A 12,077-nucleotide genomic window follows, 5' to 3' on the forward strand; every position below is an offset into this window, starting at 1 on the left:
AATTATTTTGAGATTCAGCCATTTGTTACATGTACCCATGAATTTTTTTTCCTTTTTATCATCAAATAGAATTCCATCATATTGATCTACCATATATTTATTTATGTATGCAACTGTTTATTTATGTGCTCAACCATTTTAGACATTTATCTTGTATCCAATTTGGGACCATTATAAATGAGTTGCTATGAAGATTTCATGTACAAGTCATATTCTAGACGTGCTTTCATTTCTCTAGAGTAAATATACAGAAGTGGAATGGGTGAACTATATGGTTGATGTATGTTTAACTTTTTAAGAAATTGAACAATTTGTTTTCCAAGCTGATTGTATTATTTTACATTCCCACCAACAGAGTATGAGAGTTCCAGTTGTTTCATGTCCTAGCCAACACTTCGTGTGCTCGATGTTTTTCATTTTAGCCTTTCTAGTGAGTATGTAGTTATGTCTACTTGGGGTATTTATTTGAACTTCCCAAACAACTGGGGATCTTGAGCATCTTTTACATGTGTTTATGTGCCATCCATATATCTTCTTTGTTGAAGTGTCTGTTCAGAGCTTTGACCCATTTTTTTTTAAAGAGAGAGTGAGAGACGAGAGAGAGAGAGAGAGAGAGAGAATTTTTACTATTTATTTTTCAGTTCTCGGTGGACACAACATCTTTGTTGGTATGTGGTGCTGATGATTGAACCCGGGCCGCACGCATGCCAGGTGAGCATGCTACCGCTTGAGCCACATCCCCAGCCCCTGACCCATTTTTTTTTAACTGGGTTGTTTGTTTTGTTATTTCGAGTGTATTCTGGGACCAAGTCTTTTAGGCTTAGATTCATTTATTTCTCTGGCATGTAGAACCAGAAAAACAAAATTAAATTATAGCAAGAAGGAGTCTACTTACACAGAAGGAAGTACTTTTTGACTGTGGCAGTCTAAACATGGGCATGGGTCAACCAAAGGAGGATGTAAAACTTTCCCTGGACTTATTTTAAAAAGGGCTGGCTGTAGTCTATTTGGGATACTGTAGGCATGCAGAAGTATGACTCAGTTTACCTAACTGAAGTTTTCATTTGAGAGAAGATATCTTCCCTGGGATGGGTCTCTTGCTAACATCTTAGTATCCCTTGCTCTTTTGTGCTATTTTTTCCAGGCAAAAAAAAGTGCAATTTCTTGGGATTTTTCAAGACTTTTCCTGTACTTTATGATTTTTAAAAAGTCATTCTTTCTGATTTTAGCTTGAAGTGTTGCTACAAAATATGAGGAAGGTCATTCGGGGCATTAATTAACTTCAGCAAAAACAATTGCAATCTCTACAGAGCAATCATATTAAAAGAAATGCTCAAATTTCTCTCATCCAGCAGTAGCACCAATCATTGTTTTTGCTGATGGTATTGGACAGATTAATTCAACTCTATGTAGAGGTAAAATAATTAACTAGATTATAGAGAGGAGGTTTTCTGTGGTTAAAGGACTTGGGTTGTTGTGGCCCTTGGATGGGAAGAGTCAGGGGTGCTTTAATGACAGGATTTCAGTAGAGCTAATGAAAGGTTTTCCTGTATGTAGAAAACACTGGTCATTTGTTCTCCAACTCCACAGATTGCCCAAACTGGAGGATGTTGGCTCCAACTATAAGGAGATTGAGTATGGTTAGTGTTAGGCATAAAATTTTTATTATCAACATCAATATTATTATGAGATTAAGCAATGGAACAAGTCAAGAGAGACCATGAAGATATGTGAGAATAATAATAATAAAAAAAAAGATAGCCATCTGCCTGGACTGTTTAAATGCCCATTGATTTATAGGATCTTGTTATTGAAGGAAACTGTAGAGATCACTTCTCCTAAAATAACCTTTTACAGAAGGGAATATGAGAGGACATTATGTAACTTGCCTCTGGCTACATTGTTAGATACTAATATTTTAATTTTAGGATGTTGCAAAAGTAATCTCACTTAAAAGAGACACAAAGGAAACCATGTGTTTCTGCTTCATGAAAAGGTTTCACATGACCAAAATAGTCCCTTAAAGCTGATGACTTATTATTTTTTCCTAAGCCCATGAAGATTCTGACCTATGTTTATCTTTGCTTGTCATTAAAAATATTAAAGATTTTTATTCAGGCATTTTGAACTTCTCTCTAAATAAATATGATACTTCGAGTGACTGAAGGGTAATTTGACCTGAAGTGATCAATGATGATAGAGGACAGCAGGGGACATTGCCAAATCCTTTGTGGAACCTAGCCCAGTATGATATGGGTTCTATATTTTGAAGAAAGATTACAATTTGGTGGATGCCTTTGGCTCAAAGTCCTGTGACTGATTTGCCTTTTAAAAGGTAGTACTTTATAAAGCGGTAAGACTTTGTTTTGTTAAAGACTAATTGGATTGTTAGAAAACATATTTAGGCTGTCAATTCATTGTGAATGGGGTCTGCAAATACAAATTCTAACCATTGGAATTAGTGGGCTAAATTGCTTGTAAAGGATTCCACATCCACAGTCATGACAGAAAGAAATCAGTATAAGGCCTTTTATTTGGTTGTAGTTATGTTTTATTTGGACTCATCATTTTGTACATGTTCCCACTAAAGTGAAAAACCAACAAATATTTATATAATGTTGTGTACTTGTTGTATAGGGTTTATCTGAGTATAAAAGTGGGATAAAATACTTAAAAGTATCACCCCATGATAACCAATGGATTTATTTTCAAAATTGCATTTGTTGTTGTCTAGGCAAAAAATGATGAAAAATTTAAATGAAACATAATTTTCATACTTCATCTGTTTTGATAAGAATAAGTAATAAGGGATTAATATACAGAAATCATGCATCCTTTCATTTATTTAAGAAATATTTGACACAGTGTGCATCATGCTAGGCACATGCCTATAATCTCAGGATCTCTGGAGGTTGAGGTGGGAAGTTCACAAGTACGAGGCCAACCTGGGCTATTTGGTGAGATCTTGTCTCAAAATATAAAGTAAAAAGGAGCAAGGAAGTAGCTCAGAGGTAAGACATACCTGGGTTCAATCTCCCTTACTGCAAAACAACAATAACAACACAACAAAACGTGTTGGGGATGCAGCTCAGTGGTAGAGTGCCCCTGGGTTCAATTCCCAATTCTGCACAAAGAAAAAGGAAGAAGAAGGAGGAGAAGGAATATTAGTAATTCTGATTTTCTGTGTGTGGGGTGGGTACTTGGGGTTGAAACCAGAGCCTTGGCATACTAGGCAAGTGCTCTTCCACTGAGCTTGAGACAGGTTTCTCTATGTTCCCTCAGCTGCTCTTGAATTTGCTATCCTCCTGCATAATTCTCCTGAATAGATAGGATTACAGGTATGTTTCACTATACCTGGTTGTAATTCTGTTTTGTGGCTTTTTATCCAGCCCCCATACTGGGGATTAAACCCATGGCCTTGCACATACTAGGCAAGTGCTCTACCTCCTGAGCTACACCCCCAGCCCCTGGCTGTAATTCTAAATAATTAAAACACATTCTTCCAAAAGCTTTTAAAAATAACTACCACACTGTAAACCTTTCCCTTTCTTTGGTGGAAAAATTCCCTTACTTTATTTTCTTGCACTAAAAGGAATGGCATGAATGCTAGCAGCCATTATCTCTGTGACCTTGTGTCCTTGCCACATTATGTGGCTGAGTGCTGTGCCCAGTTCTTGCTACATTATGTATAACCATAGAAATGTGAAGTTGTGTTGCAATTGTGTACAATGAATCCAAATGCATTCTTCTGTCATATATATCCAATTAAAATAAATAAATTAATTTTTAAAAAAGAGAGAGATATATCAAGGTGATGGAAACCACTCCCCAGCTCCTGGCAGCTCCCATTTTCATAGCCTAGAATTTATATTCTGTGGCAGATCAGCCTGGACAAAAGCCTTGGTAACTGAGAGCCAGAGTCATGTTGGCCTCAAAATCATGCATCTGCTAAGGCCCAGGCTGCTGTTTAGCTTGTCCCATTTGGTCATGCACTGAAGTTTTAAAATATTCTATCATGGCTTATTATTGTCAGCATAAAATGTCACTGCCATAAAAGTATACTTTAGAAAGGTTTTAACATGATGAAGAGTCTTAATTTTTAAAGAGCAGTATTACTTTTGAGCTACTTGGTAGGTCCAGAGATTTACACTAAACATTCTACCTCAAAAGCATAATAGGTTTTTTTTTGTTTTGTTTTGTTTTTTAATATTTATTTTTTTAGGTGTAGATGGACACAACACAATGCCTTTATTTTTATGTGGTGCTGGGGATCGAACCCAGGTCCCGCCTGTGCTAAGCAAGCGCTCTACCACTGAGACACGATCCCAGCCCCAAAAGCATAATAATTTTTGCTTTATTTTGTTTGTTAGATCTAGAAGGCTTTCCACCCAGACTTTTGGAGATGTACAGTTTTTAGCTCAGTACTCTCTACTGTTCTTACTTTCCCCTTAATACCCAAATGAAGGACTTTAGAAAATCAAACTTGAAAAGTTCTGAACCCACTGCTTTTCTAAGAAATATATTTAAATAAAGAAATTCATGAGCTTTGCAGAGTGCACAATTACAGTAAATGCAACTTTTTTGAGTTACAGGAAAGGAGCAATTAGTTCAGGTAGTGGTAGATCTTTTGATGACTTGAAAATGGGTCTAGGAAGGACAAGTAGAGAATCTGGCAACCTTGACCATTGCTGTATTCTCCAAGAATGCAGAGAATGGTTTTAGGGATGCCTGGAATTGCAACATGGTTAATAGTACCAAAACACAGAGAATGACTGCCTTTTCACATTCACTAGATACAAACTTATTTTTTTTAGTATTTCTCTTTTTTATACATGTATATGTATATACACATGCTTTTAAAAGCACATGCTTTCCTCAATACAAGATTTAAACCACATGAAAAAGAAGTCTGGTGGAATATCACCAGAATCAACAGAAAATAGATTTGGACTCTGAACCCAGAGAATAGTCAGTAGGTGCCAAAGAAACCCCAGCTTCCTGCCCCTTGTTGCAGCTCATTTGGTGAGGAGGGAGAAGGGTAGGTGTAGTAAGCATGAAGAACCTCTTTGGTACAGGCAGGGCTGTTTCCTGGACAGTTGTTGAGACAGAACACTGGAGAAAAATAGAGAGAGTGTATATATGTTAATGGAGGTTTTAAGTTTTCACATTATTCCACTTACTAGATTTGATAATAGCTACCACTTTTTGATCACTGTCTGATAGGCATTGTGTTTTACATGCTTTATCTCATTTAATTTTTACAAGGCCCTATGTGGTATATGAAGAATTTAGAAAGTTTACTCGCTTGTACAGGGTCACACAGTAGTAAGTGGTAGGACTTGGATTTAAACTTAGGTCTGCTGGATTCCAGAACATGTTCTTGACTCCTGTCCTGTGTGCTCTATGAAGATCCTGTTTCTGCTCTCAAGATCATTTCATTCTAGTAGACATGATGGCCCGAGGGATACTGTGGGAAAGGTAGATGAGTCCTCCCCTGCTCTGAAAGCCAACTGTTCAAGTGCAGTACCTGCACAGTGATTGACTCTGAGGTCATTCCTTAGCAGAATTCAGATGAGATGTTTCCCAAGGATGCAAGGGTGAAAGGACATTCATTGCAAGTGTTCAGGGAATTACAGATTAAACGGTAGTTGGCTTGACAAAATAAATATAGGAAGAAAGTTTTTTTAAAAAACAAACAAAAACCAAAATGAGCAGTATGACCAGGAGGCTGCTTAGTCTTACCCTACCTTCAGCAAAAGGGTCATCCCAATTGTGGGTTGCCAGTGGGTGACCATTTCCCAAAACCAGGCAGCCATACCATATGAGAAATATTAATGGTCAGGCATTCTTGAATTCCCTCAGTAGGTATCGTGAGGGTAGTCAGACACAGCTTATTTGAACTCAGCTCAGCTCCCAAAGTGCTAACTTTGATTAAGTCGGGGCTCCTGTCCATCATCATCTGAACTTTGGGGACCTCTACTATATAGAGAGTATAGCCTAAAAATCAAAGCTCAGCACTGGAGGTAGGGTCTTGGATTAAGGAGGAACCAGGGGAGCATTAATAATTATGTTAGTGAGGAAGAGTCGAAGAGGATATTGGCTAGAGCCTGAAACCAACTAAGACTTTCAAAGACTGAGGTTCCTGTGGGTACTTAGCGGATCTCCCTATAGGTTGGGTGGGCAGAAACACTTTTGGTGCTCTGCAGCCACTTAACCTTTGAATTCTTTAGGAAAGGAACAATTCAAAGGGTGAATGTACAAGGGGAAACACCTTATAAGTACTCCGCTGCGCCCTGTGAAAGGGGAAATTAGAATGGTCTCGGCAGAATAGTTCTCCTGTGCTCAGAATACTGCATTCTAAACTTGCCTGGTATCTGAAGTGTTAGGTACAAAGGTTGGAAGGATGATATATACCTTGGTACTCTCTCCTCCAGAAAGCCATTCCAACTCTCTCTCCCACTTCCCTTTGTTATCCTTCTCCATAGCATGTGTGTCTCTGTGGGTACCACAGATTTGTGACCAGCATGTATTCCCTGAGCTAGTGGTTCCCCGTGAGCAGTGTCCTAATTCCATTTTTATATCACATGAAATAGAGCACACACCTGACTGCCACACTGTGTGGCCATCCAGTGTGTGCCAAAGAATCTGGGGATTCTTGACCTGGATAAACTATATAGGAAAGTGTGTGTGTGTGTGTGTGTGTGTGTGTGTGTGTGTGTGTGTGTGTGTGTACATATACATGTTCATAAGTCTCTCTTTTGAGGAAGTCCATAGTTTATATTAGGCTCCAGTGTGTTTTCATAATCCTGAAAATGTTTATAAAAAACTGAACTTATTTGGAGATTTTCCATATTCTTGTAAATGAATGTGTGTGTATGTGTTTGGGAAGGTGGATTGAACTCAGGGGCACTCGACCACTGAGTCACATCCCCAGCCCTATTTTGTATTTTATTTAGAGACAGGGTCTCACTGAGTTGCTTAGTCCTTTGCTGTTGCTGAGGCTGGCTTTGAACTTGGATCCTCCTGCCTCAGCCTCCCAAGCTGCTGGGATTATAGATGAGTGCCACTGCCCCTGGCATGAGCGTGTGTTTTTATATCTGGTAGATACTTTTATGCTTCCTTAAATTCCTGTTGTGAGCAACAGCTTGGGGTAGCCAAGGAACTCTCCCTTGGAGCCATGGATCACAATTCTGTCCTGGGCACTGCTGCTTACACATCCTGGCAGGGGGTCTACCTAACCTTCCTGAGTTTTATCTTATTTTTCACCTGATAATTCCCTCTTGTCCTACAGGAATGTTGCATTGTAAAGAGATTACAGGTATACAGGCATCTCATAAACTGCCAAGAACTATACAATTGCAGAATACAAGTATTGTAATTAAAAATACATCATTTTTCTTGTCACACAATGCCAGGATAACAAATATGTGATTAAAATGAACATTGGGCCAGGTGTGGTTGCACAGGCCTGTGTTCCCGGCTAGAGGCAAGAGGATCACTTGAGCCCAGAAGGTCAAGGCCAAACTGGGCAACATAGCAAAACCACATCTTAAATAAATACATAATGTGAACATGGAATGAATTTATTGGAGTGAGAGACTAGAAGTTGAAAGGCATTAGTATCTGCATGTCTTGTAGGCTTTGTAGATGCCCAGAACGGTCTTAGAGTACACACAGGGCTATTGAGGAAATGATTTGCAGACAATGATAAAAGTTTATAAGACCTTCAAGACCTCAATTTGTTTGCTTTACTTTACAGAAGAAGTGGAGTCTGGGAGATGGAGGGTATTCTTTTTTTCAGAAAGGCTGTAGATGGGCAGGGGATATAGCTCAGTGGTACTTGCCTGGCAGGTGTGAGGTCCTGAGTTCAACCCCCAGCAGTGCAGCACAAACAGAGGCTGGAAACTCTTCCTCATCATTGTTAATAGAGGACAAAGAAAGAACCTGTTTGTCTTCATGTCATCAGTTTATTATCATATCTATTTAAAACAGTGTAGAATTACCCCATGATTTTAAATCTCTCTTTGGGGCTACCTAGAGGCCAGCAGTTCAGCAGTGTGAGCACTTGGCAAGCCATGGGCACAGTGCATCGAAACAACTTTGTGTTTCCAAAGCACCTTCTTGGAGCGCTTCCTGGAGAGCACATCAAAGGGCTGGATGTAGATTACTGCACGCCTCTCAACTGGTCTGAGACTCAGAGGTTACTGGGACTTGCCAACTCAAAAAACTCAGTGTCCAAAGCAGAGTGAAAACCCAGATGTTCCAATTTTTTATCCTGGTAGTCACTAGGTTCTAAATTTTCTCACTACTCCAGCTCCCTCCTCTCAATAGCTTGCAAAATGGTAACCTGGAAATGTGTTTTTGCTTAGTGTATATATATATGTATATATGTAAATCCAACTATCATCTAACCTTCCATTTAAACAATTTGTACTAGAAGGAAATTTGAAATTACATTTAATCATTGCTTTATAATTAATGTCATTTAATTAAATATTACTTTAAAAAATGGCTTCTTTCTTCTTTGGCAATTACATTACCTTTTGAGCAGTTCTGTTTTGCTTTTTAACCTGGTTATGGGGTTTAGAGAGTACCCTAGTATAGGGTATCTGAAAGCAGAAAGTTCTGGCACTTTTCCCACTTTCCATTCTTTCTCCTGTATGGATGCCAGATTCCTTTGGGAAATCATCATTTGCAAAAGGTCAGGAGCAAAAGGAGGGGCATTCTTGAGTGTAGGGTTACTGCTAATTGGAAACTAAACATCTTTAACCATGTCAGAGTTATTTGTATTTGAAAGGAAACATTTATATATAAGAGCCCTTTCGGTAACATAAAACACACTATAACACAGAGTGTGTGCATTGGAGGGGTGGCGATGGGGTGGGGAAGGACAGCCAGGGAAGCTTCTGACAAATGACTGTGCTGTGCTGAGTGAGGTCACTTGCTAATTAAATCTCAAAGCATTTTCAAAGTATTTTCTTTTCTTTGTCAAATGAAGTTTTCTTCCCTCATATGCCAAAGCAAACAGTTTACTGTGTTTGCCATTTACAAATGAAACATTTCACCATTTTAATGGAAAAATAAGGAGAAAATGGGTGTGTGTTCAGAACCTAGTCAAAGACCAGCGGGAACTCTCTAGTTTCTTTATAGAACCTTAGCTCTCAGCGTCTTCCCATGGTATGATGTGAGACTGGTTCTTCCCTTCCCTGAAACTGTGTGCCCATGGGCTTCCTGATACACCTACCCTTTCAGGAAAAAAAATCAAACTGTTTTCCACCTGTGCCTTTTTCTCCTTTCTTCCTAGTTTCTTCTTAGAATAAAATTTCTTGAGAATTCCTTTGAAGAAAGTCGAGAATCTACCCCTTTCCCCCCTAGAGTCTAACACCTTCTGTTTTTTCCCACCCTTGCCCTTGGCATCTAAGACATTTCTGTAATTTTTTTTTAAATTGGATGAAAGATCACAAAGTCGAGAGAACTTACTTAAGCTAGGACCTATCATATTGTATGAGCTACAACTGAAACCCCCAGACCTCTTATTTTTGGAGCTGTTTTCTGAAAGAACTTGTGTCCTTATTCACAGACTGTTTGAAGCAAAATCCAATCAAGGTTTTCAAACAAATATTAAATGTCTTCATGCAATTAACTTAAGCATCCTTTTCTTCTGCTTACCTCTCATTCTGTTATATTTGATAATTAAATTTTCCCAGTTCACACAATGAAAGGTGAGGTAGCACTTTTGACCACTGTACGGTGGTCAAAACCTGAAGTTTGGGGCAGAAATTTCAGTTTGAAGGATGAAACCAGTCAGTTGGACTGATTTCAGATTTTCAGTAGGACCCAGTCCTGCCTTGTGTGTTTTCTAGTTCCTTATTTGTGTGTTGCTGATCATGCTCCTTTTTTTATGGTTTTCAGGTGGAGTTGGCATGAACTTAAAAGCAGCAGATACTGTTATTTTTTCTGACAGTGATTTTAATCCTCAAAATGACTTGCGGGCAGCTGCCAGAGCTCACTGAATTGGCCAGAACAAGTGAGTGAGTTAGTCATTGGCAACTTTCTGCTCTGTTGGCTTGCAGCTGTGGATTGGGGAGGAAGGTAGACCGTGTAGTGCTGACAACAGTGCCACGTTGGAGTTAGAGTCCACTGGGTTTGAACCCCGTTGTGCTGCTGGCTTGTAGAGTCATGTTGGGGGATCAGTGGTCCCATGATCAGTTCAGACTCACTTTGTTGAAAAGAAGAGTTAAATTCCAAAATGATTAGAAGAAACTTAGAATTTATTTAGTTCATGTTTCTCACGTTAGATCGTAATTCAGTTTAAAAATGAAGTTAAAGCCAGTGGGTGCACATGCCTGTAATCATTATCAGCATGGGAGACTCAAGCAGGAAGATCAAGTTTAAAGCCAACCTTGCAACTTACCTAAACCCTGTCTCAAAACTTTTTTTTTTTAAGGCTAGGATTATAACTTCATGGTAAAGCTCTCCTGGATTGGGTTCCCAGTATCACAAAGAGGAAACAAAGTTGTGTTCAGCTACCCTTTGACTTGAGGTAACATTCCTGCCAGGGGTTATCCTGGCTACAGATGAAGGCCCAATAGTGGTCACTTCATCTTCCTTCCTCTTCCTCTTTTGGGGAAAAGTTCAGGAAGAAGTTGAGGCCAGATTTCTCTAACAAATGCTCAGGTCCCAATGAGCAGTGTCCTTTTCATTGTTCCCTGAATGTGGCATTTGGTTTTGCTTCCTTTTGGGTGTATTTTCCTGGCATGCTTTTTTCCCCAGCTTTGCAGACTTCTAACACTGCTCTCATTTGACTCCCGTACAGGGCTGTGAAAGTGATCCGGCTGATTGGCCGAGACACTGTGGAAGAAATAGTTTATAGGAAAGCAGCCTCCAAACTGCAGCTCACCAACACGATCATAGAAGAGACCATTTTACTCTGGGAGCCCAGAAACCTTTGGCTGATCCTGACCTCCAGGTAAAATGTGTTCCTTTTAGAGTCTCATGATTTATAACCAGTACTATCTTTGGATGAGAATGCAAATAAAAAGGACCAGCATTAACCACCCATTGTTGCAAATTACACATTTTTTTCATTGGACTAATTCTTACCCTCTCAGTACCTAACTACATGCAAGGTGCCATACAAGCTAAAAATGAGGGTGGCATTTAAAGGCAGAGAAAATAGAATAAAGAGAATGAGCTTTGAACCATCTAACTTGGATTGAAATTCACATCTTATCCCTTATTGGATGTATGACTTTGAGCATGTAACTGAACATCATGGATCTAATCTCTTTATGGCTTCTAAAGATGAGTGTGCCACGAGTTACCTCAGAGAGAATTTGTTTAAGTTCTTTTTTTTTCATCCTTTTTTTAAAATCAGTGATGATTAGTTCCATAGCTCCTCCTTAATCCCAGACGCTTTGAGTAGTGACTTACAGTACTCATTCCATACTCAGAGATGAGTGAACAAGATTAGGAATTCAAAATTATGCCATAGGATATAGAGATGAAAGCACTAGAGTTAATTTGTTGAAGAAGGAAAAATTAGATGGGAGTCAAATGCTGGCTTAGAATATCCTAGAGAGCTCTCTTTTGGTAGGAGGTTTAGAGTTATTCCTTAGCAGCAGCCTTTGAGATAAAATTGAACCTATATTATAATATACCCCAAGTCCTTCTGAGGGATTAGATGCAGAGAGATCAACCCCTAGTATATAGTATGATTCAAGCATGAAGAGAGTACTAAATGTCTGAGAAAAGGTAGTAGCTGTGGTAAAGTCTGCTGTAGGAAACTGCAGAGAAATGACAGGAGTTGGCTATTGTTTTGAGGCAGGCAGTGAGAGAGAGCAAGTTCCAAGATGGCTTTAAGCCTTTAAGCCTGAAAGATGAGAGTAGAAAGTAGGAAGACAGGGATAGAAATTAGAAAGATGAAGATAATGTAGGCTTTAGTCAACAGAATTTGTAGTAAAAATCAATATACATTATTGTTAGAGGGAGACTCAGAAAAGAAAGGAATTAGAAAAATTTGCAAGAAAAACCAGGCTTTAAAAGGATCAGCTTATCAAACAAAAAATTCAAGAGGT

The 12,077-nt window shown here is 39.0% G+C and overlaps 1 protein-coding gene across 2 annotated transcripts in view; it reads left to right on the forward strand.

Moving 5' to 3' along the window:
• LOC144373980 (uncharacterized) overlaps positions 1 to 10,859 on the forward strand; it is an 86,779-nt gene extending 75,920 nt beyond the window's left edge. For both annotated transcript variants that reach the window (XM_078036954.1, XM_078036956.1), the window contains exons 6-7: positions 9,913 to 10,027; positions 10,817 to 10,859. In XM_078036954.1, coding sequence (XP_077893080.1) covers positions 9,913 to 9,961 — 49 coding nt within the window. In that variant the 3' untranslated portion in view covers positions 9,962 to 10,027; positions 10,817 to 10,859. The remainder of the gene's footprint in view (positions 1 to 9,912; positions 10,028 to 10,816) is intronic.
• The last annotated feature ends 1,218 nt before the right edge of the window (positions 10,860 to 12,077 follow it).

The sequence above is a fragment of the Ictidomys tridecemlineatus genome, unplaced genomic scaffold (assembly GCF_052094955.1).
Source record: "Ictidomys tridecemlineatus isolate mIctTri1 unplaced genomic scaffold, mIctTri1.hap1 Scaffold_54, whole genome shotgun sequence".
Lineage (NCBI taxonomy): Eukaryota > Metazoa > Chordata > Mammalia > Rodentia > Sciuridae > Ictidomys > Ictidomys tridecemlineatus.